The 26766-nt window shown below is 39.5% G+C and overlaps 1 protein-coding gene across 50 annotated transcripts in view; it reads left to right on the top strand.

The window, feature by feature from the left end:
* Positions 1 to 26766, top strand: part of FOXP1 (forkhead box P1) — a 505685-nt gene that overhangs the window by 475157 nt on the left and 3762 nt on the right. For 26 of the 50 annotated variants that reach the window (XM_065550763.1, XM_065550746.1, XM_065550762.1 and 23 more), the window contains 6 exons: positions 7519 to 7720; positions 7821 to 7900; positions 8500 to 8601; positions 13720 to 13841; positions 15933 to 16002; positions 20677 to 20843. In XM_065550763.1, coding sequence (XP_065406835.1) covers positions 7519 to 7720; positions 7821 to 7900; positions 8500 to 8601; positions 13720 to 13841; positions 15933 to 16002; positions 20677 to 20843 — 743 coding nt within the window. Of the gene's footprint in view, positions 1 to 7518; positions 7721 to 7820; positions 7901 to 8499; positions 8602 to 13719; positions 13842 to 14219; positions 14390 to 15932; positions 16003 to 20676; positions 20844 to 26766 lie in introns of all 50 variants that reach the window. The other 24 variants (XM_065550730.1, XM_065550735.1, XM_042849942.2 and 21 more) reach the window with 4 other exon arrangements.

Raw genomic sequence — 26766 nt, 5'->3', positions numbered from 1 at the left:
TCACAAAAGGAAACTACTTAAAGTACCTGGAAAAACTCTTCCTATTCTTCAGATTGCACTAGACTGAATTCGCATGCTTTACTAGGTTGTGGACTAGAGACCCAGCAGAACACCGAGAAGGGGGTTTGGTTTCTATCCATCCTACTGGATTAAAAATTAAGAGTGGAATAATCTGTGGGGGTCTCAAAGCATTCTGTTGAGAGACTTTTTGTAGCAGCGGTGCCCCTCAGAAGGAAGGATTAAAAACTAAAGGGAAGTAATCGCAAGAAGACAAGTGCTGTTCAGCTACTGATCAGCGCTCAATATCAACAGGCAGTAAGCTTTCATTTGTGTTGTAGGCTACAAAGGTACCAGTTGGTGTCGCCATGCAGATTAGTATTAAGCAGCCAATAAACAGGGAAAAGCAGCAGAAAAAAAAAAACGAATGGGGAAAAATGGGCTGTCTTGATTAGTATTAAAAAATGTTTTACATTCTGGAAAATTATAGCTTTGATGGGGACCTCCCACTAAATTTATTTTTAACTGCTCTATTGAAAATTCTGTACCACTAGTCAACATTATCTCTCCGTTGCTCAGCACAGTGTTTCTTTATTAAAAGAAATAGGCATGAATATTTTTGACTGAAAAATTAATAGCTTTTGAATTCATACACAGCAGGTTTTCTTTTGCAAAGAAGTCCAATATCGCTGCACAGCACTTCTATAACCATTTATTTAGAGTCCAAGTCAAACCTTTGACAGCTAGAGCAGTGTTACAAGCCAACATAAAGAACTCCAAGATGTAAACCAACAATAGGCAGTCTGTGTGAGGTTTGCCATTGTCAAATACATAGATTGTTTGGATTAGTTTATGTAAATGTACTGTTGTATTACCCTTTGAAAAAAAAATCACATTTGTGTATGAAAAGTGGTTTCGTTCACAGGCAGCATTATAAATTCCTTATCCTTTAACTTACATGTTAGAAGTAAAAATTGGTGCCTGACAGGCCTATATTGTGTGACACTCTGTTGTTGGATTGAAACTGTCTTCTTTTCATTTATTGAAATATAGAAAAATTTATTATAGATACCATCTGATAAATCAGAAATTATTAAAATATGTATAGGTGAAGCATTTGAAAATTAATTATAAGATGTAGAAGTATAGTGTTTTGCATAAATTGTGATTTTCTTGTGGGAAAAAAAATACACAGGCATCACATAGACTGTGCTAGACCCCAGTCCTTTTAACTCAGTGGGGTAGGACTTTGGTAAAAAAGATCTGATGACCATTACTGCAGTGCAAAGTATTTTTTACATTCTGTAATTAATTTTATTCCCCCACCATAACTAATGCAAGGTGTATGTTAGGATTAATATATTTTTGGTACATCTGTGATTTTAAAGGAGTCGCTACCGATCCAAATATAGCAATAAACTGGGATTTAAAATTACAGCTTTTTAATGACTGCCTGGAGAGCTTATGGGAAATATTTTTTTTTCCTATTTAAAAGCTCTTAATGCTTATTTTTAAATAGTTCTTAGCTAGATGGCAAAACGAAGAGTGAACCATTATACTGTGTGGCTCTTAAAATCAAATGGCCAGTGTGAAACACAAATGGCAGCCAAAAAGCAATGATGTCATCTTGCCCTGTTTAGCTATATCCCATCAATTAGTACAGTATTTTTGGACTGTTCAGACCATAGTCCAACTCTGTGCATTCAACCCAACCCTGTTAAACAGCGACTTGTCAGGTCTAGTCATGTTAAGGAACGTGTGTCAGTCTTTAGATTGCTTTAGCACCTTGGAATAATTTATATCTTGGAAAAGACAGTGGAATGATCATGTTTTGTTCTGTTTTTAGCTATAGCAAATCACTAAGGTCCTAATTCAGCAAAGCACTTCAGTCATATTAAAGTCAATGGGACTTAAGCATGTGCTTAAATCGTGACCCAAACTGGAGGCAGACAGTTGTACATGAAGCACTTCCCTCTGGAGCAGCCTTCGTTGGGTGTGCTATCCACTTCTAGAAATACACGAAATTCTGGGCCCTACTGCTGGGAGGACTTATGAGCAGAGAGCTAGAGTTGGAGGCAAAGAGCGGGAGGGGAGACACAGAGCCATTGTAATAGTAATAACGAATACACTGGTTTAAAGGTGTCTAATTGTGATTTATAACTGAGATGCCCAAGTATGTAACATTTAAAAAAAAAATGAAGTACCTCATAGTTTACTGCGTAAAGAATATAACTCCCATAGCTGAGATTTGAATACTCCAAAATGAATTCAGTTGACCTTGGGGAATATGCTGTGATGCATTGTATAGAGGTGGAGATTTTTTCAGTGTTTCAAAAAACAACTACCACAACAACTCCTAAGAATTTTTTATTTTCATTTTGCTGTTATGGTCACCATTTTCATTCATGTCGGAGGTCAGCATAATAGAATAAATCAGAAGCTTGATCTGCTTTGGAGTATTAACTAAACATAAAAGAACTACTACCTAGACAAGAGGGGAAAAAAGGGCGTTCTTTTTATTCTGGCTAACAAGACGTTCTATATACTAGGCAGTACATCCATCTTTATGAAATTGACATACAATTTTTAAAGAAACGGTTGGCATTTTAAATGAAATGCACTGTTAGATATTGCTTTTTAATAATATTTTCTTTTACTCTCACCATAGCAGTTGCAATTGTTTTTAAATACTGTTTTTAGCAACTGTGAAAACAAAGTATTGCAATAAAATAGCCTTTTAACTGTTTAGGTAATGACTGAGCATTTTAGCTGCTGTAGCTGTACTTATAGTTTAAAAAATAATGATATGCAGCAGTAAAAAGAGATTCTCAAGTACAACACACAAAAGCTGTTTTTATATAGTGTTTTTCATTAAGTCCCACTCCTCAACTTGGGTTTCCTTAGTATCCCTGCCAATAACAACACCTGCTAAGCGATTGTTGCTTGCCAGATCCTACATCTAATACAGTAATCTGTCCAGGCTGAAATCGTACAGGAAGACACAGAATTTAACAAAGCTTCGTGCTTTGCACCCCCACTTCCCTCCACCTTCAGCAGTCTCTGCACCAGGGTGATTAAAGTCCAGAAACTCGGTGCAGTTATTTCATCAATTTCAGCTGTGATCAGAGTGGCAGCACCAATAGCAGAAAAATCAATGCCCTAAAGCAGTAGGTACGCCCCAATGTGACGCTTAATTTTTTTTTCTTTTAAAATGTTTCAGATTCTTTATTTGCAGCCACTGTTGTTATGTAATCTGTTTACCTGGAGAGAAATCAAAAGGTCTTAATGGAAGAACCACTTAATAGAAATCTATTTTTATGGGCTGAAGGAGGGGGTTACCTCTCTGGCTTGTATGGGAGAAAAAAAACTAGTTCTTGAAAGTAAAGATTCATAATAATAAAAGGCCAGGCAGCATATTGGACACTGACCCAACGATGGCATTTATGATGGTTAGATTAGAGAGGTGTGAGCTACCTGTGTTGTAAAATCCTTCAGTAGTGGAATTTGCAAAACTACAGGCCTTTAAAACAGATATTTCAAAAATAGAAACTCCAGGGAGAAATACTCACTTATTACAAACATTATTACTGAATGGCTTAACCCTTTGGAGGGTAGGGAGTGTGTTCGATGTGCTTGGACAGCGCCTAGAATGTTACGTGCCCAATTGTAAAGGCAAAGAACAATACTCATTAAAAAAGCCAGTTTGGTCACTATCATTCAGTACCCTGCAGCAAAAATGATACCTCATCAAAAAATGGGAATGTATGTGGGAATCTTGTCGTATCCAATCTTGGCGTGAACAACTTTTTGTAATCAGAGCAATTTGTTTTTAAATAGAAATTCTGTAGAGTTTCCATCAGGAAAAGAAATCCTCCCAGTACAATCCCTTCCTGATCTTTGCCCTGCATAATCATCTTTAGCAGCCAGAAGCACCGAGCTTAGACACGTCTTCATTCCTAATTGATGATGATATTAAGATTTAATCATTTACAATTCATATTAATATTTTAAGATTACAACAAAATCAACACCATTCATAATTTGTTATTTTGCTCTAATTCACAATTAATTTTTAAGTCTACATTTTATAGAGAACAATGAAAGCCGCATGTTGAGCATTAAAAATGTAGATGGTGGCGCATATTCTTCCCTTTGCCTCATTACAGAGTTTTGTCACCATCACCAGTAAGACCCAGGCCCCTCCAAAAGCAAGAGAGAGTATCATCAAACAAAACTTAAAGGAAAACTTCTCTAGCAATTGACAAGGTCGGCGTTTCATTAACTTGTTGGTTCAGTCAGACAAATGGCAGTCCGAGGTGAAACACACGATGCTCACAGTGTTCCAGCTTTTTGTTCTTTCTTTCCTCACAGACTGCAGTCATGTTTAATTTGGAAACTGGGCTCCTTTGGCAAATTAGCAATTAGAACAATTTTGTGGGAATATGTATATGTGTCATTAGTTTTCCTGCAAATTAATAGCAAGAGCAGAGGTCAGGCAGAAATTTTCCACTTGACTGCAACTCTTCTGTTGAGATTTGGCACTTTGTTTTGGAACAGCCACAGCTGCTCAAAGCCACAGTCTTCCTTTAGGAACTGTCTTTTAATTAGTTTACCTCATAGCCATTATTACAAATATTACTGCCTCCCCTCCTTGAAATAAAATTACTGTTTCTACAAAATATTCCAGTGACATCTTGCACCACTGCACATTGATGGTGGGGTCATTCGAATGCAGTGTTTAATCATTAGATCACCTCCATAAGCATCTCCTAATTAGAGTCCTTACAATACAATTTTATCTGGTAATTAGCTGAGATTGGCTGCTTCCTCTGTAGCTTATTAGTGGCAGCCCAGCAGTGGGTGTGAATCACAGTGTCATTTGTCAACCCCCTTAAAGCCCCTCTCTTTGCTCTTCCTCTCTTTTTGTATTTATTTCTAGTCGCTACCTATGCTGGAAGCCTAAAGAAATTACACTCAATTCAAATTCTTTAAGCAGAGAACATTGACCTTTGCAGATTCTTTCTTTGCCGTTTTCTAGTAGAAACAGATTAAATGTTAAGTTTTTAAACAGTTAAAAAGAATCTAATTCTTTTGAAATGGAGTAGTTTGGGCAGTAATGATGAAACAGTATCCGTGATCTTTCCAACACAAGAGAATGTCTCCTGAGCTTGTGCTGTGGAGGGGCACTTAAACTTGATGCAGATTTGCTTGCAGTTATTGGACTGTTAAAATGTCCATTTAGAAACTGAGATTAAATACAGCAGATTGTATTTCATGGTGAGACCTGTCAGTTGTACTATTATGGTCATTATTACTCCTTTTATTATGTGTAATAGATGGATAATAAGGGGATATCGCTATATGTGTACCCCGATCCAGTGTACTTAAATCTAAACAGGCCACAAAATGACTTGGTTTCACTTTCACACTATATTGTATAAGTAATATTTAAAAACATGAACCACACCCATTTAAATACTAACACAGCAGGTATACTTTGAGCTGCATTTATTTGTTCACTTCATTGCATGATTCTTCAGGAACTCAGGACATATATTTTATTGCCTTTTCTAGTCTCCTCCTCTCACCCCCACCCCCATCCCCCCAGTAGGATCATATAATCCTACATTTCCTTGAAGTGTTAAATATTTTCCATTCTGAGAAGAGACTTTCTAGCTTGTAAGCACCTGCATGAAGAGAGGTGTGTTTGCAGATTTGCTTCTCCAACGCTCATTTCTTTGGATCAGTACTTTAACTGACAGTATACGCAGTCCCATCTACAGAACACTGTGTTATCCTGTGGGGGCTAACATTTCCTTGAGCGTTTTGTATTTCACATTCAAAACAGAGAAGCAGGAACAGTTTATGTATTGTTCACTTGCACCCTTCTTGTGGGTTATTGGCGTATTGTGTTGCTATCCGTTCTATAACATTAGAAATCTTTTTTCCCCTCCAAGTTTGTTTTGGACAAATTCTGTTGTTTATTTTTTTTAATCAGAGAGCAATTATTGGTAGCTACTAATGTTTGAAACATGCTAATGTGAGTGCTCTTATCTGGTTGCTTTCATGTCACGAACAATAATAATGAATCCTATGGATGTTTTGGGGCATGTCTTTATAAGAACATAAGAACAGCCCTACCGGGTCAGACCAAAGGTCCATCTAGCCCAATATCCTGTCTTCTGACAGCAGCCAATGCCAGGCGCATGCCTCAGCTTCATTTGGCAGTGTTTAATGTCAGGCAAAAAATATTAATTGCAAATAAACAGAGTGAAATCCTGGCCCCTTTGAAATAAATGGGATTTTGCCATTGATTTCACTGGCACCAGCATTTCACCCAGAATATTGTTCACAATCAGGGCCGGCTCCAGGCACCAGCTTAACAAGCAGGTACTTGGGGCGGCCAAGGGAGAGGGGCAGCACCTGCGGCAATTTGGGGACGGCAGGTCCCTTACTCCCTCTAGGAGCGAAGGACCTGCCGCCGAACTGCCGGTCGCAGTTGTGATCGCGGCTTTTTTTTTTTTGCTTGGGGCGTCAGAAATACTGGAGCCGGCCCTGTTCATAATAATGGCAAGTAATGTGGAAGTACTGAAAGGAGCCCTTTTCTCAGGCCCCCTTTTTGATGGAGCAGTTTGGGATCTTATTGTTTATTTAAAGTACTTCACCAAGAATGGCCCATTGCAATGAAGCATCTTGTTTCGAATGGTGCCCAAAGAAAGGGTCCATGATACACATGCACACTGATGAAATAAATAGAAGTCCATGTTAAAACCAGTTACGTATGGCTGTCCGTTCTTGGGGAAGTCACATTTTAAAGCCTGCTTGTGGCTAGCTGTCATTTTATTACATGCTTGTAAGTTTCTGCAGGTAGCACAATTGCATTCCACACCAAGGAGAGAAAAGAACAGTGTCATTTTTTGCTGGGCTTAATGACTGCAGTATTTCATGCAGTGTGATTAATTAAATTATTCTGGAGTTAACCTATTCTGGGATTTGCGTTTAAAATGGATGAACGGAAAAAGCCCAAATGCTGTACTGATCTTCCATTTCTTCCTCGTGCATTCCTAACAAAGCATTGTCTTTATTTAAAACCTGATGTCTTTGAGGAAATATCCAAAAACAGATCAGTTGCAGAATATTAACATGTAAATAAGAGATGTGTAGGTTTTAAATTGCAAAACAGTGGAACGAAAATAAAATATTAAAATGAATATATACAATGAGGTGTTGTTTGAAAATTGGGGATTTTTGTCCTAAATCTTCAAAGCCTGAGAGCAAGCACTTTTGTTTACTGGGTTGCAATTTTTTTTTTAATATATCATGTAGACAATTATACATTCATCCTCCTGTCATGGATTTTAAAGGAGGTGTTACAGCTAAACAAGTATTTAAGATACATTCTCTGCATTTAGTGGTCACAAACACTATTAAAGCTGGAAAAGATTTTCATAATTCTTAATTTGCAAGAAATACAATTTCTAATAAAGTTTTTCTCACCCTCTTTTCTCTCCCCCTCAACAGCTGAATCTGGTATCAAGTGTCACACTGTCAAAGACGGCCTCTGAGGCTTCTCCACAGAGCTTACCTCATACTCCGACCACCCCAACTACACCCATCACTCCCGTCATCCAGGGACCTTCTGTCATCACTACCACCAGCATGCACAACGTTGAACCAATCAGGAGGCGGTGCCCTAATAAATACAATGTGGCCATTTCTTCAGGTAAATGACTGTCGAAGGCAAAGGCCATTATTTGTTTTCTCTTGGAAATTGCAAAGGAAGCTTTGATTCTGATATTAACAGAACAATTACTCTTATTTAGCAGATCTTGCTCAGAACCAAGAATTTTATAAGAACGCAGAGGTTAGACCACCATTCACGTATGCATCTTTAATTAGGCAGGTAAGTTGTTCTCGAAAACCACATTTCGCTCCAAAATTGTCCCTATACATCCACCCTATAGATTAAATAGATTTAGAACCCTTTAATATGCAGGCATGCTCAAACCTTTCCTATAAGGGTTTTGAGAACTGCAATATATAACATAATTGCTTTTGATTAAGTATTACAATACGATGTGATTATTAGGAAATTCATTTCACACAACAGTGAAAATGAGCCTGTTTAAAGATGGCAAGTCAATTATCACAAGCTACAGTAATCTCTGATCCCTAGAATTAATCTGAGCTCTAAATAATTACTGAGCTTTAATCAGCTAGTGAAATGTTTTGCATTTCTCTTTGATTCTGCTTTATGAATGACTAATAAATTAATATTTCTGTAAGGAAACAGAAATAAAAACTCAAAACAATTAGATAATTCCATTCTGAATCTTGCCATTGAACTGTTAAATACAGCCATTAATCTTAAAACACATTGTGAAACCCTCCTTTGAATTTTTGCTCCAAATCTCATTTTTTTTAATCCGTTAAGGTAAAAGTGTAGGTGTGTTTGCTGGGAGTTTTGTCATAAATCATCATGCATTTTATTTGCTTCACAAGGCTATCCTCGAATCTCCAGAAAAGCAACTAACACTAAATGAAATCTACAACTGGTTCACACGAATGTTTGCTTACTTCAGACGCAATGCAGCGACATGGAAGGTAAGGTTTGCACCATGTATGCCTCTTGCCTTTGATATTTGACATGTACAGAATAGACATTGCTGATGACATAACAAATTGTAATGGCATATGGACATTAAAATGTAGATCGGCTGTTTTGACACACACAGGGTGTCTTATCTGCAGGAACAATTTGATATTTGGCAGAAAAATTCTTCTGCCTTTGAAAACCACTAATTGAATCCCCATTATTGGCTTTTATGTCCTGTGATTGTGCCACCAGTTGATCTGTGTGATTTCTCCTAGTAGTGAAAGTCTAGCTTTTCATCTGGAACATGTAGGAAAAAAAGGGTGACGATATCATGTCAGTACAGGATATACAGTTTGTCTTGTTAGTTACACAGCTCTTCATTTTTCTAGCTGTGTGACCACAACAACCATCTTTTCCAAGGATGTATAGACAAGTTATTTCTCAGTCAATTGGTACCTGACTAATTTAACATTCCAACTTGTTATAACCTTCACTGGTTTATGATGACACCAAATAGAAGTTAATTTGGCATAATGCTAAAGAAGCAAACCAAGAAAAAAACATTTAATCTAACAGACACAAGAAACTATAAAAATTTGATGCCTTACATTCTTACAGTAGGGTTCTGTTGTTCAGTTAGATTTTTTTTATATATTTTCCATTTTCACAGCTACCCCTTTCCCTTGTGTGAGCTGTTATCATAGCAACTTATCCACAGTAGCCTCTAGAGGTGGTGTGATTACTACTGGATGAATCAAATAACAAGATCTTACACTGAAGTAAAAATTATATCTCGGTGCTTGTAGTCTCTGTTGGTCCAGGTAACCCAGTAGTTCTTGAACAAATTGCCTCCACACCAGCAGATCTGATAAATGTCCCCTATACCTGCTGTTTTCTTTCATTTCTTCTCCCTTTGCCTTTCTTATTCTAAAACTCAGGACAGTTCCTTCAAAGGATGGAGTTAGAGAGGTCTTCTGCTTCAGTGGTTCATTGGAAAGTTTATTGTATTTCACTTGTGTGCTTTTGCTCCTCAGTGTTCCATTGCCTTTCATTCAAATGCCTTGGGGCAAATTTGTAAATTTCAGTACCACCTCTCAGACCTCAGTCATCTGTACCTAGGAAACGCTCTGAGATTGGTGCTTTGATTTCTGCACCTTAGTTGAATAAGTTGAACAGTGTTTCATCTGCAGCTTCCTAAGTATTAAAAAAGAAAATGAATTTTCCTGAATTAAAGTTCTTTTCAAGGACATTTTGACAATGTTACTGTAGAAAAACAGTTTGGTTTCAGAACACTTTCAGTGGTGTACACTTCTTTAAAGATTACAGAACCAATGTGTTCCCGATTTTAAAATGAAGTATACACGTTTGTATATATACATATGTACAGTGGAACCTTCTTATAGTCAACCTGTTCTAGACATGAAAACACTTCTTTAAATCTGAGTTCTACTATCCAGAGCCTGCTTTTTCAAAGCTCTAGTTTTCAGTTTTCTGTTAGTCCTTTGAGCAAGATTCTTCTTCACACACATACCCCGAACACCCCCCATCTTCTGTGGCTGTGGCAGCCCTATAAAAGATATGTTTGTCTCCTGCTGCTTGAGTGACTCCAGTGGAACTTTTCCATAGCTGCAGGAGAAAGGGCTCTAGCAAGAATTCTCTTTGATTCTTGCCTGCAGCTATGGGGGCAGCCACCTGGCTAGACATCTCATTAGTAAATGTGGCCACTTTTTGGAACTGGTTTTGTGCATTATATAAGATCCGCTGTAGAAGCTCTGAAAAGTCACGGGCAGTGAGAGTCATGCTTGCAGCTCATGCAGCATACTGGAAAGAGGTGCCTATGGCAGAGGAGGCAGAGAGATGTCTTACTGGAGAGTCCCACAGCTACAAAAGAGAAAAGGTTCATCCCAGGGAGACGTTTATCCTTGTGAGCGCACCAGGGACCCCCTGACACTGTGTAGGTGTTAAGTGCGTGCTCTTACAAAACAGCAGTAGGTTCCATCACTACTGGCAAAATGGATGTCCACTTGAAGTAATTTGGGGCCTTCATGCTGATGGCTGCTCAGATTAATGCCAGCCTTCAATGACCGCAGGTGGCTGAAAACACAGCCCAGGATTGGTTTGACGTGAAAGCTGCTCGGGTTCTTCACAGGCCCAAGGGTCTGACTGAAGAATCAGAATAAATCTGAATTTGTGCTTTTGTGCTTCAGGCCCATCTTCAGTAAATGCTCAAATATCACTCTGGCCACAGTGTAGGATAAGGATCTGGAGTGGGTGGGTACACCTGAGATCTTTTTTTTTTTTTTTAAAGAAGGAAAAAAGAACTTATAAATGAAACACTTCACCAAATGTGGCACAGCGGTGCCTGAGCAGTTATTAAAATAACAAACCCTTTCATTTAGTACATTCAAGCATGTTCAGGGTAATTTTTTCTGAAAAAGTGGCTTGCATACAAATATTTTTTAACGAGGTAAATATATAATCTTACAATAATAGTGCTTAATTTTTCTGTTAAGCAGAGCGCTAGAAGAACATTCTGAACTGGTTCTGACAGGTCAGAGGCAATGTCTGTTTGCTTGGTTGTTTTTTGGAGTAGTAATCTGCTGCAACTGAATTGCAGCCAGGAGGCAGAAGATGCAGGTGTGGCTTTGAAATAAATGTTGGGGGTATTGTTCAGATAAAACGGTTAGCTAGCAAGAATCCAGGAGCAGGAAAACCAAAAACAATGATCCTCTATAAACTCACTAAGCAGGTGGTCAGATATAAACATGGAAAGCTAAGGCATCTTTCCCCAAATACCTTACAAATATTTGATTTATCTGTGTAAGTATATTCAGTCAAAGCCTGATCCAGTCCTCCTAAAAGTCAATGGCAGGACTCCCATTGGCTTCACTAGAGCAGGATCAGATCGTAAATGATTTATCCAGCATTAGGCATATTTAAAGAAGAATGCAGATAATTCTGTTCAATTGTTTATACAGAGACTGTTTACAAACTCAAAGCATCCATTTTTCTGAATTTTTCTGTCTGCATTTGATCAATTGCCTCATGAGGCTACAGTATTGCTTTTCACTGTGTGGAATATTTGTAACCATTTGCAAAACTGATCCAAAATCTATCATCATTATTTTATATTCTGTTACAAACTTGAAAATGTTCCCATTTGCACTGGAAACTTCGTTTGGGTTACACAGATTTAAACCCCTGTCCTGTGTCAGGTTCCCCTAGCAGGCCACTCTGCCAATCAGGAGGACTTTGTTAGCTGATCCCAGTGCAGGAGCAGGGGTCTGACTAAGTGCAGATGTAGTCAGCCCGGTTTCTATTGAAATGCATGAGAAAAATGTCCGTTTTCACGTGTTTTCAATGTCGAAAAGAGCCATTGTGCCCAACGTTTCACACATTGGGAATGGGGAGGGTGCAAAATGTCAGACCCCAAACAAATATTGTGACTTTCTCAGAGATTCAGCAGCATCCCCTGCCTTGTCCAGAGGAAAAAGTCACTCAACACTGATTTCCCCACCAGCTCACAAACAGATCAGCCTGGTGACAAAGTAGAGAAGCTTAAGAAGTATGTGGACTTAGTACTGCAGAAATGTGACATGCCCCCTAAGCACGGGATCGAGTACGTAAGGCCATATTCATATTGTGCTGACCTGTTAAGAAGAGAGTCCATATGCTGAATCGTTGCTAGTATGAGTGGATAGGTTATGGGGAGATGCACAGAGAAACTGCCTAGCAAAAGTAACAAAAGGCTCCCAGCCCTCCCCTCACAGATGCACACACACTGCCTCTTAATTTACATGACAAATGCACTCTGCATAACCTTTGTTTGCGCAGTGATTTAGACATTCCTGATTAGAACTCCTTTCATCATCCAGACCTGATGTTCGTAAACAATGTGTTTAGTCTCCTGGTTGCCTAGATTCATGCCTATGTGTTTGGCATTGCGCCTGCTAACAAGTCAACCAGATTGACTAGATCAGTGATGCCAAGGCTGATGGATGTAGTTTGTTCGCCTGCATGTTTCCAGCAAATGGCCCGCTCCCCTTCTTCTGGTCACTGATCCTCTTTCAGTGGCAATGCAGAGGCACTAGAGAACAGGCTTCATTACAAATCTGCGTGGCTTTACCGCTGTGTAGTTGCTCACAAAACTGGGGGTGGCACACACTTGCTAACTAACAAGGTATTCAGTGCCTTTTCAGGTAGAGCAACGACATAAAAGACACAATTGATTTTGTCTGTGTGAGAAGTGTCTTACTGTGTCAGGCTTAGGCCAAAGTCAGAGGATGTAAGGGATCTGCTGATTCCATCCTGCAGAAGCACTGGATTACATCCAACAGAATTGGGTCTGACCATCAGAAACCTTAGCTTGGGAATGCCCAATAAAGGAGCCTAGGAACCATAAGAAAAAAAACATGTGTCTCTACATGTGGGGAGATTATCACTTTGTTTTGAGAGCCCTCCTCATGCATGTACTTGGCAGAAGCTCAGTTCAATCAGTACAGTAGCCTGCCAGAAATGAGAGCCAACTTCCATATATGAGCATGCAGTGGAAGACATGACTTGGTGCACTGTGGTGTTCACTAGGGTGCTATTTGGTGTGAAAAGAGGTTCAGCACCTGATTCACATTAGTCCAGCTGTGGGAAACCACAGAAACCCCAGCTCCAATGCCTCTTTGCCAAATTGAGCCCTCTGTAATTACGTGAAATTCTTTCTCTGGTCTTTTAAACTGTTTTCTTTTTCCAGGAGTGGATAAGTTTCCATTACAAACTGTGTACTTGTTTTGAAAGTATCTTAGAAATGTTACTCTAACTGTATATGAAATATGCTGTTACCTGATGTGTGTACCTAAAATGATGGAGGTTCTCATTCCCACCGTGAATAATTGACAAAATAACTTGAATTCCTAATCTCGGGTTTGAGATTTTATTTTTATCTTTGCAAAATAAGATCTTAAACGTGTAAAGATCTGGTTTGTTGGGGGAAGGAGGGTGAGGGTTGGGTGCGGGGAACGGAGTTATCTTTGCAAATAAGGACTGTCGAGCTGACTGTGCTGCTGTTCTTGGACAATGATGAGTATTTTCTCATAGAAAGTTTTTGAATGTTTTCTCTTTTATACTTGCTGCAGAATGCAGTGCGTCATAATCTTAGTCTTCACAAGTGTTTTGTGCGAGTAGAAAACGTTAAAGGGGCAGTATGGACAGTGGATGAACTAGAGTTCCAAAAACGAAGGCCACAAAAGATCAGTGGGTATGTCCACCATGTTTGAACTTCTTAGCTTAGCTTGGATCATGCTTACAGTTTAACGTAGAGGCTTTTGGCTGCTAGATGGTGTTAGACCAACACAGGTGGTTTCACATTGTTTCAGTTAAGGGAAACAAAGAAAAGCATCTCATCACTACTGTTTGTATGCCCACCAGTACCCTTGCCCCTGCTTGCTTGGTGTTTGTTGCATCACATGCTAGTAGCTTTTAGGTGGCAATGCATATTAACCCTCACAAACCATTTGCTTATGCTTATTGCATTTTATTTTCTTTTTCCTTTTCCCTGTATTTGATGTCTGTTCTGTCCCCGATCCCGTGTCCCTTTGTTTCCACTTCATCTCCTTTGCTGCTGCTCTTGTCCCAGGGTGCCATTCGCACCAACCTCTCCCTGCATAAGTGCTTTATCAGAGTAGAGGATGAGTTTGGGTCCTTTTGGACTGTTGATGATGAAGAGTTTAAACGTGGCCGTCATATTCAACGAGGCCGTCCTCGAAAATTCTGCCCCGATGAAAACTTTGGCGAGCTTGTTGCACAGTAAGAGCTTTTACTTGCTTTTATTTTTTTTTCTGCTGTTGCTTTGCTTTGCATGATCTACCCATCTCATGTAGACTTGCATTTCATGAAACCGTGACCTCACCTTTGCTGCAAAAGAAACTAAATGTTGTGGGTTTATATATGTGTTGCGCTTGTTCCTGCCCTAATAATGCAAATGCCTAGGATAATGCTTCTTTGACATGTGTTGTAAATTTGTTTATAATGCAATGTAGACTAAAAGGTACTGCTCCTAGAGCAGATATACTGTACAGTTGATTATCAAGAAGGTTTTTAGGCAAACTAGATTTGGATTATTTTCTGTTAGATTCAGTTATATGCTTTGCTTCACAATTCTTAGCCCAGAAATACAAGTCGATATTCCTCAAATAAACAACTGAAATGCCCCCGAAGTATTTTGACAATGATTACTACAGTTGGACCTGTAGTAAAGATTACAAACAACAAACCACCCTCTTTCTAAAATGATCACTTTAAAATACCCCGAAGGTTCCCAAGGCAATTTTGTTTTCCCCTTAGTTGAAGACCACCTGTCCAGGGCAACTGATTTTTGCTGGTCTCAAGGATGGTCAGTTTAAGACAGTTATCATTGTGTTCTGTTTCAAAACAGAGACAAAATTGTATTGTGGATGATGTACATTTTTGGGGTTGTCTGCCCTGAACCTTCCCTGGCTAGTACTTTCAGCAAGATTTTTCAAAAGTGATTTTGGGTGTGGGGGTTTTGGGTGTCCAGCCGAGACGGGGTGAGTTCTCAGCACGATCTTTAAATCAGGCCCCTTTTACAAACCTTGGCTACAAAGGTACTGTGGTATTCTAAAGTAATGGTTCAAAGAACCACAGTGGGATACTTTTTTATGAGTGCTCCCCTGACTCCGAGTGGCATCTTTCATGTTCCCTACCACTTGGTTCTAGTGCCACAATATCTGCCGTTCCATCTCCCCTCCATCACCCACAACAAAAATGCTTTGGGCTATTGGATAGCCAAGCACTCTACTGTGCTGTCGGAGATTTGTCCAGCAGGAAACAATACAACTCTGAAAGCAAGAATTCTGAACTTCCTACTTATCAAAATTCTACTATGCAGCTATGGATGCCAGTGATGTCAGCTACTACATAAGTCAGCCAGTGTATGAGTTAAGAGTCCATAATGCTTTTAATGGTGATCTCCTTATTATGGACCTTTTAGGTAGTAACTTACTTTTGGATAGGAAGAACTTTGGAAAAATTCTGTTGGATTTCTGTAGAAAACAAATGCTAATATATAATATTTCAACAGGGCATTAGAACACGAGATGCTGTAGCTGTTAGAGATTTAAATAATGGTCTTCCATATTTAATAAAGGCAAATGCAAATATGGTAGCCATACAACTAAAACATAAAAGTTTTTAAAAAAACAGAAGAGAACTTTTATAGCAAACAACACAGTTTGTAGTTTTCTGGTGTGGGAGGAAACATAACATGATGGAAACGCACTAAGATGAGTAGTTTGCACTTAACTCTACTTTTTATGTTTTTCTTATGCAGTAACCCTTCTCTTATTAAAAACATACAGACCAGCCACACCTACTGCACACCTCTCAATGCTGCTTTACAGGTAAGATTAATGGCTGTAGCAAATATGCAACAGAGGCATGTGTCTTCCCCACTCATTTCAAAATATATTAGCCTTGCTCTAATTAGATATTAAATTTTAATTCCGTTAAACTTTTTTCTTAAGTGCATAAAGCATCATAGTCCCTGGAGGCAAACACATATCAGGCTGCTTCAGCATTAGCTAGATGCTTAGCATTTTGAATATTGTGGCAAAAAAATTAAAAGTTCACTTATTAATATTTATCAGCAGTATCATAATTTCCATCCTCTTATTTCAGAATTTCACTTGAGGCAAAAATACCACAAGTGTAATTACTCTAGCACAGCTATTAATGTGCTGAATGATAGGATACTGTATCACATGACCTTCTATTGTTCATGGCTTTAAAGGGAAAGCAGATCATTTCTTCCCCCTCCCCCCTTCTTTTAAGGACTATTTTTTCATATTTTTCTGTTGTTGTTAAATAACAAACATGTAGTTCACTTTGTAAAGAAGAAGAGAGATGTCAGAAATGATAAAGAATATTTAGATATTTCACAATACCGGAATGATGTGCAATATATATGTATATAAATATATGTTCACAATATAAATTTGTGTCTGTATCTGAAACATCTTTTGTGTTTTATACAAAAGAAATACATGTTTTCCTCATTCTTTCTCTATGCAAATTTCTAATAAAATTATTGGTGTCCGGTTCAAATGTCCCCGGTGAAGTCAGTATTCACTATAAGAACCACTGACATAAGTGACAAGCATTTTGGTATTTTGCCTACTAATTACTATGTGTTTTCACACCTTTCCACACTGTTTTCCCCAATCACTACAAAGGCCTTAATCTTGCCATGAGATCCTCACATGCAGTAGCTAATTTCTGGATGGAGCCCCAAACATCCATAGAGAACCTTCCCAAGATGTTCAGCAAAGGTTAAACTCAGTGCAGTGGATTTAATGTGGTGTTTGGGCAATTAAATGTTGTGGAAGATTTACTAGCTTTGCAATCTAAGCAATTTATTTATTTTTAAAAACAAGAAAACAGATTAATAGGAGAGAAGTGACACTGTGCATTTCTCCTAATTATTTCAGTTAATGCAGTAACTTCTGAAAAGCAAATGAAAGCATGTTTAAATGAAGCAACTGTAAATACCGTTCATTAGTAACTTATTTTCCCGTGAGCCTTGTGAAGTGTGATTTTTAAAGACTGCTTTGTCTGTTGAATAGTGTTAAGATTACAAGCACATTTTACATTCATGAGGCTGAAAGGCAAAAATGAAATGATCCTGCATTCCTTCAGATTGTTAACTATGTGACTAATTTCAATTAATATGCTTATCATACAGAACAGTTCATGTCTTCTTTTTAAAACATGTGTTGTTGTTGTTTACATCTTCTTCCATTCTTGTCTTTTGTGATATCCTCAAAACTATTTTCATTTTCAGGTTTTTTCTAGGGAGTAACGTGTATTTGTGTTCTCCAGTAACACTAGATAAAAAACTCGATTCAGATGGGAATCTGGGCAGGTTTTGTTAAAGCTTTTGAGTCTTGTCAATAAATAGGGTCACAAGATAACTTTGTGCTAATTAAATACAAGGTTCTATTAGGGTTAAAATATACCAGCAGGCTCCTTCCCCCCTATTAAAAAGCAGCAAAGAGTCCTGTGGCACCTTATAGACCAACAGATGTATTGGAGCATAAGCTTTCGTGGGTGAATACCCACTTCATCAGATGCATGTAGTGTCGCTTTTTACAGATCCAGACTAACACGGCTACCCCTCTGATACCTCCCCCCTATTGTCAGACAGTTTCGAACTACTAGCAAAAAACGTACATCTTGTGGTCTTCTGCAAAAATTGTGGCATGTCCTCTACTGTTCAAAAGGACTCGGAGCATTCGCAAAAAAAGAAAAAAAAAATTGGCATAACATACTATTTGATGCATAAGATAACTAATGTGTCAAATGACTTGGTTTGTATAATACACTTCCTAGTCTCTGATACGATTTTCCTGTCTGTGGACATGTTGAGTCAATTTGTCAATTATTGACTAGAAGTGTGCCCCCTATGGTTTTGGGCATATCCTGTAGCATGTGCACAGACCTGTCCCTTGTCTGCACTCACAAATTTGGTGGGTTCCTGTTTTGAGGCCTACAGAAAATTCAAAGTTATGTGCCTCAAAAAAAAGTCAGGATTTTTTTTCTCTCCATCCTCAGCTGCATCCACACACCTCTAACATTTCTGATATCTGCTTTCCCTCATGGTCAGGGAGAAGAAGCCCCTTTCTCTTCCTCTCTCTGTGCGTGGAGGGTATAAGGATTCCAGGTCTCATCCTGGGGGAGACCTGGAAGCATTTTTCCCTGTTCTGACAGTGTTGGTCTCCCAGAAGATCCAGTGCCTCCACTCTATTTTGCCCGATTAAGCAAAGAGCACTCTTGAAATCTGTGCTCTACCCCAGGCAAAGGTGAAGCAACCGCCATTACACTCTCCTTGCAGACCTGGTGGTGAAAGCTCCTGTGTGAACGAGTAGAGCAGGGTATGAGGCACAAAGGACTAATGAGTCTGTCCTGTGAAATGTGGTAAACATTAACATCCCCACTCGTTAACTGTGGGGTTTGCTCCCTTTTCACCTCCAGTGTGAGCAGCACTGAGGGATAAAGTAAGGGCAGACCAAATCTTCTCCCAACACTGAAAGCAGTCCTAACCCTTCTGGCTGGTTCTGAACAGTTCAGTTAGCATTGCTGGGTTATTTTAAAATGTTGATGTGCCTCTGCCCTTTCTGCCTCCACCTGGGACCAGAAGCACCAATATTCTGAGCACAAATAGAGTGTGTTTTTCCATCATGGATAAAACCAGGCAACACCAGTAATCTGCGAAAAGTCTCATCTTCAGAGGTCTACAGCCTGACCTCCCAGCTAAAGGAGTTCAAGAAACTACTAGTGTTTCTGGATAACGAGTCTGACCCGCACCTCCGAACTACCCATCGCTCCCTGCTTATGCAGAGAATCAGGCCATTTGCCGAATTATGGTTTGCAAGAAACAATTATATCAGGTGCTTCTTCTGTCCCACCTCTTCCCAAATAAATTGCTTTATTGCAATTAGAAGTTATCTCTATGGGGGAAGAGCTTGCCTTATTATTTTGCAAACTGCAGGAAATGTGAGCCAATCTTTACATTCCCTTAATCAAAATTAGTTTGCTGCATGTTGAATCAAAAAGATAAAAATAATCCTCTTTGTTAGAGTAGCTTTTAGGATCACATGCGATCAGATGTTTAGAGAGGTCAGCCTGGGAGAGAATTAAAAGGGAGGTTGTGCTCGTAGCTGGGTCGTTCCCTCATGCACATTTGTGCTCGAACAGCAATAATGGCAGCAAGTGAGGAACATCCCAAGAATCAGCAACAGCAGAGAGCACCAGGTGGGAAGCTTATTTGCATGAACTACCCTCCCCTGGGCTGTCTTGCCTCGTGCAGCCGTGGTGCTGATGGATTCTTTTTGCTTGACTGTAGCAGGAGGCTGACCTTTCCCCTGAATTAGGTTGACCACTGCAGAGCCAGCATCTGTGGCTTTCCGTGCTGGTACGTCTCAGAAAGCCATGGACGGTGGTTCACAGATGGGTAAAATGGTCTTTTGGTTTCAAAGGGTTGCTTCCTTTTAAACACCCCTCCCCCCCCCGGACCAGCAAACGAACTCCTCTCACGTCAGGACTTGACGTTGCTATATTCCCATCGCTACATGATGGGATTGTGCTGGCCCAGAAGAGGTTTTAACATGCTGCAAGCCTGACTCGCTGATCATAGGACAGCCCTGTCAAAATGATCAAACATGAGCATAGAATAAATACTAGCAACTGGTAAATCTGGAATAAGAAGGAAAAGGTTTAACTGTTTATTCCCTTTCTACAAAGACCTACATTTAGAAGATGACTAAAACATGCCTATTACAGTACTTATCAGAAATAGAATCATGTCTGAATGGGATCAAATCTACAATATCTAAGATAATATCAGGGTTATCAGAGCATTAAAAAAATAGAAAACGCCATCCTAATTTACCCTGCCTTGTTAAATGTTAGATTTCTCTCACCAATGCTAAAGTAACACAGCAAATATTATAAGGACGAGTTCATACTTCAGTTATGTTGGTGTACATTTAGAGTAACTCAGTTGGCTTCAGTGATGTTCCTCTGGATTTGCGCTGGCATAACTAAGAGAAAAATTTAACCCTCTGTAACCGCTCACACATCATTTCTCAGTCATGTCATGACAGTTTTGTGCTCTGGTAGAAAGGAATTCTCAATCAAGTGAATTTGCTCTAATTGCTTTTTTAACTTTTTTTTTTTTTTTTTTTTAAAGAAACACTATTATTTTTGAGGCTATCATGAAAGTAGAAAAGGTAAATTTGCTTTTTCCATGAATTGTAATATCCAAATGGGGAATAGCAGGAACTGTCCCCTCTCGTGCGCCAACAGTCAATTCCATTTTGAACTCCTAAATCCTCATGCAAATCGTGTGACGTTTCCCCTGGTGGAGTCAGTGCACGACCTTTTTGAAAACACTTTTTCAAAACCAGCAGTTGTAACACGTAAATGAGAAGAGTGTTTTTTGAATATGTGATTGTGTTGTGCCGTGTATAAAAATGTGAGACATTCTTCTTCATACACTTTTTCTGTGTCCTTGGCAGGCTTCAATGGCTGATAATAGTATACCTCTATACACTACTGCTTCCATGGGAAACCCCACTCTGGGCAATTTAGCCAATGCTATGAGGGAAGATCTTAATGGTGCAATGGAGCATACGAACAGTAATGAGAGTGACAGTAGTCCAGGACGTTCCCCTATGCAAGCAATGTAAGTAGAGCATATACGTGTGTGTTTGTTTAAATGTAACGGTGATATTCTTCAAAGATTGTGTCTGAAGTTCCAATCCTGGGCAGCAAAGGGAAAAGTCTGAGCTTCTGAAAATATTTAGGTTGATTAGAATCTAAAAGGGTCATTTACCAACTTCCACATAAAACCAATCAACTCAATCCAGTCTGACAAGTGCACACAGCTATAAAATTCTTAACTCACTTGCCATTCTCTTCGTTCAATCCCAGACCACAGAGCTACAAAAACACTCAGGCAACTTTATGAAAAGTTTTTGTTTGTTTCTACTTCAGACTACCCAGTAAACATGCTTGGCGGGGCGGAGCTGGGGGAATGAGTTTGTTTAGCTGGTTTGTAGTAATAATCAGCAAACAACAGTATTGCTCGGCATTAATGATGGCACATGTGAAGGTATGCATGATTTATAGATTGCTCTTAAAATATCAAATGGAAAATTAATAGGAGCATTATAGCAACAGACGGCAATATAACGAGTGCCTATATAACCACATGAAGTAATGGGCGATTACTGTCCATGCTAAATGTAAATGGCACCGGGGCAGAATGCTAGTACAGGAAAGGATAAGCCAGGAATGGTGTGCTGCCCCTGTGGGCTTGTTCAGTATTTATGGGTGACTGAGTGAGTTTGCAAAGCTGTAAGTTTGCCCCTCGCCCCCAAATTATATACGGGATAATTGGCAGCTGGAAAGGAAAGCCGAGTTTATAAGTCACGTAGTTCTCAAATTTTAAAAACTGTTTATTTGGAGCGGCTGACTACTTCTGTGAGTAAACATAGATGAAACACCAGTGCTCTTATCCAGCGGTTCATTAAAATGGACTGTAAAATCATTGACTGAGTTACCAAAGCGCAAATTAAAAGAAAAAAGTCCCCAAAACCCAAGTAATTTGTAACCTTTTACTTCAAAGTAATTTGAATACAGGATTTATAAAAGTAGGTCTGAATCAAAAAGTAGAAAAACATTAACCTAATACCATCATAGTAATTAGTTATGAAACTAATTAGCATTTAATGGAGAGAAAAAAAGTTTCCCACCTGCATAATATGTTGTGGGGGAGCGGGAAAAGGGGCAGGAAGCTAAAGCTCCGGATACTTTGATATGCCAGCGTTTTAAATCCGTGCACAGTGTGCTTTGAAAAATAATCTTTAAAGATGGCAACATTCATTTTTAATTCATAATTAATTTGAACATTGTCTTTTACCATTTACTTCAAAACATTTGAATCATGTGTTCAGCTTTTACAGTGATTGTTTGTGCAGTATTAATTATCTTTCCCAAAGTAGCGTTACGTGACACACTGTTAGTGCTATCACAAATGGATTCCTCTTCAGGCAGTTTTAGTCACAATTGGTTATACTCTGCCCATGCCCACGTAGGGTTTTAGTGGAGGAGGAGGAGGAGATGGGATTTTTTTCAAGAATCCTGGACTAACGTACAGAAATGAATGTTTATAAATTTCCTTTCATCCATGTTTTTTTTTTTTTTTTTTTTTAAGGCTCAGGGCTAGTTCAGTTCATGTATTTCTTCTTTCACCTAAGATTTCATTGTTTTTGAAGGGAGTATGGGACGGGAAGTGTAACAGTAAGTGAAAAGCAGGGTAGCACATTTTCTAGAACCATATGCATAGCTGTGGCCTTTACTGCATTTAGTACCCCTTATTTACTACTTAGATACCAAGGTGAGAGGCACCTCAGAAATACGAGAGAGAAAGATTCACTGTCATCATCCACCAGAAAAACCCTTTTTGTGTTGTAATATGAAAATGATTGTTTCCTGAATGATTCCATAGTCTCAAATAGATACTGTGTGTTCCGTACTGAATATTCCCTTTTGTATAAGTAAAAATGCAGCAAGGTGTATGCCCTGATAGCAGCTTGTGGGCTTTCCCATTAAACAAGTGTTCTGAAATACTTTGAAAGGCCATGAAGCAGGATGCTGTTCAAACGTCACAGGGTTTACACTGTTTGCTAAATATAATTATATGTCAACATCAGATTTCCAGTGCAGACTATCAGTGTCATAGACAGTTACTCTTTGCAATATCTTATTTCCATTAAGTACACTTTATAATGACATTCTCTATTCTTTTCCAAAACACGCTTCTCTGCCATAATGCAAATTGTTTTTTAACAGTTCCAGTATATTGGAATAAATCAAGCCTTAAACTTTATCATAAGGTTTAGAAGACCTTGTTAACATGACAACTAAGCAAGTACAACACTTTAGCTGAAGTCTCATTACCATTCATTTCTTTCCTTTTTATGACACATTGAACTACTGCTACTTCCCCCCCCTTTTGAAACACTAGAAAGTCGTCACATAATTACAGCTTGGGGACATAACACTTTCATCCTGATATGCTCCAAAGGTAGCCACAAAGCAAACTATTCCATGCTGTGTGCACCACCAGAACACAGTGGCTTTAAACAACAGTCAGCTTTATTAAAAAGTCCCAGAGTGGACAAACAAAAGAATTACTCAAATGTGAAAAGAAGGGAAATCTGTGTTCGGTAAGGTTATTTATTGTTAACCCCTTCTGAAGCCAGTTAAATGAAATGTGTTAAAATTCTGCTACTAAACAAAAAAGACTTAGATTCCATTTATGAGATGTATTAAATAGGGATTCAAACTGGTTTGGAAAATTATAAAAATCTCCCCATCTCTGAACACTAACCTCTTTACACTGAACATAACTGGTAGTTTTGAGGTGTTTGAATAATAATCAGTGGGTTTTCATTTTCACATGCCAGTTTGCTGCTACCACCAAAATACCACACAAGGGGCTGGATTGTGCTTTAGTTTGTTTTCCATGCAAATTTTCTGCTTGAAGTTTGGATAGTTCAGATAAACATACTAATTTGGGGAGATGATTCCTTCAAATTGGACTTTCACTCCTTTGACATTTACCCAACCTTAAGTCCCCGGGGGAAGGTGGGCTATATAGGCATGATATTAGAGCTTTGTGACTCTCTCTAGCTTTGTCTTACTTGGAGTCATTCAGTCCTTTTCATTGGTTTCCATTCACTTGGCTTTGCATCCCCAGTGCTTTGTAAATTACTTCAGGGGACAAACCCAAACCTCAAAGCGAAACTCCGTCAAAACCACCCGGTTTCACATGCTTTCAAAACAAAACCATGAGCTGTCCTGTGGTTGCTTTGGAAAGGTTCAAGAACCTTTTGGAAAAACCTGGATTGTGTTTCAGTTTTGCATTAAAGCAGGTGAGTTTGGCCTGATCTTGGATTTCCTAATGACATTTTCAAACATTTCTACAAATTGAAAGGCATATCCTGGGGAAATCCATGGAACCAGGAAGAGGGGGAAAGATCGTCACCCACCATCCATTATTGTAGCCACAAGACTTTAGCAGCCACCATGGCTTTTGTGCAACCTCTTTTTCTGTGTAGTTGTGGCTCCAACTACCTGGCCACACCCTAGATCCTTTTCTGTGGTGGCATGCAGGTGGACCTCATAGAGCACAACAGCGCAGTAGGCAAGTTATGCATTAACGTGCATCGGCATCCCCAGCTCTTCCCACCCCCAAATCTCCAAAGCAAAACGGCATGAGTTCTGCTGCATCTAATGCCCTGGGGACAAACTAAACCAGATTTGGCCTAAGAAACTATTATGCTGATTGGAAACGAGACCGATCAATTATATACAAGGACTGTTGTTTTAGAGATACTTAACAATTACACAGGTGCAGCCAATGTCTACCCTATCTGCGGACACATCTTTGTTAGAGCTTGGTGATAGTTCATAAGCCTAATAGATTGGTTAGATGTGCTGGCACTTTAATATGTGAACAATAGCCTGGGAAATTCCACGTCCAGAGGAAAAGGCCCTCCCCCCATCACCACTTCAGGTTCATAAAACATCAACGTGTCCTTACTTTTGAAAAAACGACTTGTATTCATTTTTCACAAATAACAAAAAACAATATTTAAAACCAAAATGGCAGCAAAGACACAAACACGATGAGCAAGACTTTTAAATGAATACAATAATCAATATTACCGCCATCAGTGTAAAGGAATGTAGAAATCACTTGCTCTTTTTTTTTCTTTCTAATTCTCACCCAGAAAAAGCCCAGTGCATGTTCAGAACACTGGTGTATTCTAGTTAGAAATATAATTGATCTCTTTGTGTGTTGTCTCAGGTCCCAATCAACAAAGCACTTAGCACATGCTTAACTTTAAACATGTGATTATCCCCATTGACTTCAGTGAGACTTCTTATGGGCTTCGCTGGATCAGGCCCTGATTCCTAACAACTTGTTTTGAGTCTTCTCCCATGTGCCTTTCCCTTTTCTTCCACGGTTGTGTCAAAACTAAACTATCTGAAAAACCACCTCTCTCCTTGTGACAGCTGAGCTCTGCTGAGGTCCTAAATAGAAAAAAATCAGGGGCCAGTGTGTGGGAGTATTTTCACTAGTAACTGGGGGATTTGCTTCCTACTGGTCCATCAAATAATGAGTGTGTTGACACTTTAGGACATAGTGTGACGCCCATCTGTTTTCATAGATGTTTGCCTGGGTGTGCTGGAAGTATATGTTTACTTTTAGGGGATCCTATACCAGGGATCGGCAACCTTTGGTCCGCGGTCCACAAGGCTTAGCACTCTGGCGGGCCAGGCCAGCTTGTTTACCTGCCGCATCCACAGGTTCGGCCGATCGCAGCTCCCACTGGCCGTGGTTCGCTGCTCCAGGCCAATGGGGGCTGCGGGAAGCGGCGCAGGACGAGGGATGTGCTGGCCGCGGGTTCCCGCAGCCCCCATTGGCCTGGAACGGTGAACCCGCAGCCAGTGGGAGGCGCGATCGGCCGAACCTGCGGACGCATCAGGTAAACAAACCGGCCCGGCCCGCCAAGGGGCTTACCCTGGTGGGCCACATGCCAAAGGTTGCTGATCCCTGTCCTATACCCAGGTCCAAAGATCAGCGGCTAATGTATGTTTCACTATGTATTGCACACGCCCCCAGAGACATGCTGGTATGGCACATTTTCATAAACTGAAAAAATAAATAAATGTGTTCAATAAGCTCTAATATGCCTCTGTGATGGGATCATTTCTCCCTGCTGTTCCTATACAGGATGGGATGCAAGGTGTACCTAATTCCCACATATTGATCTAGTTACTTTTGCAACTCAAGAAGTTGAAGTGGGATTGAAAGGCATTCACAGCTGATACTAGAAATCTGTGTAGTCAGCCAGGTGGATGCTTCCAAACCTAATCCAGTTTCAAACTGAAACCAATATCTAGAGTATCATGACTTTTTGAAGTACACGTTTACTAGGTGGTTTGCCTGCAAAGATATCAGATAGCTTGAAATATACAAGTTTCTCTTTGGCTTGTTTGCTGGCTGCAGAACATAATTTTCTCATTCACCCCAGTCAGGGGCAACCAAAGGGTCCTGCCTTCTGGTAACACATGTGAATACACATTGTGGGCTAGTGTATAAAGCACTGGACTGGGACTCAAGAGACCTGGGTTTCATTCCCAGATCTGCCACCATTATTCTTCTTTATTTATATTACTGTAGCATCTATGAGTCCTAGTCATGAAACAGGGCCCCTATTGTGCTAGGTGCTGTACAAACACAAAGCAAAAAGATGGTCCTGGCTAGGTGACCTAGGACAAGTCACTTTGCCTCCCCCTGCCTCAGTTTCCCCATCTGTAAAATGGGGATAACGATACTGAGCTCCTTGGTTAAAGCACGTTAAGATCTACTGATCCAAAACACTATATAAGACCTAGGCGGTGGTGGTATTATTACACGTTTGTCTTGCTGCATTGGCTCTTTTCCTTGCACATCCATGCGCAACAACTGAGTTTACAAGATAGGCAGTCGTGTTCACTACGAGTTCAGAAACGAGGATTGGATCCTCAGT

The sequence above is a fragment of the Chrysemys picta genome, chromosome 7, assembly GCF_011386835.1.
Source record: "Chrysemys picta bellii isolate R12L10 chromosome 7, ASM1138683v2, whole genome shotgun sequence".
In the NCBI taxonomy this organism is placed as follows: Eukaryota; Metazoa; Chordata; order Testudines; family Emydidae; genus Chrysemys; species Chrysemys picta.
The sequence above is the reverse complement of the archived record's forward strand: the minus strand, read 5'-3'. Positions and strand labels throughout refer to the sequence as shown.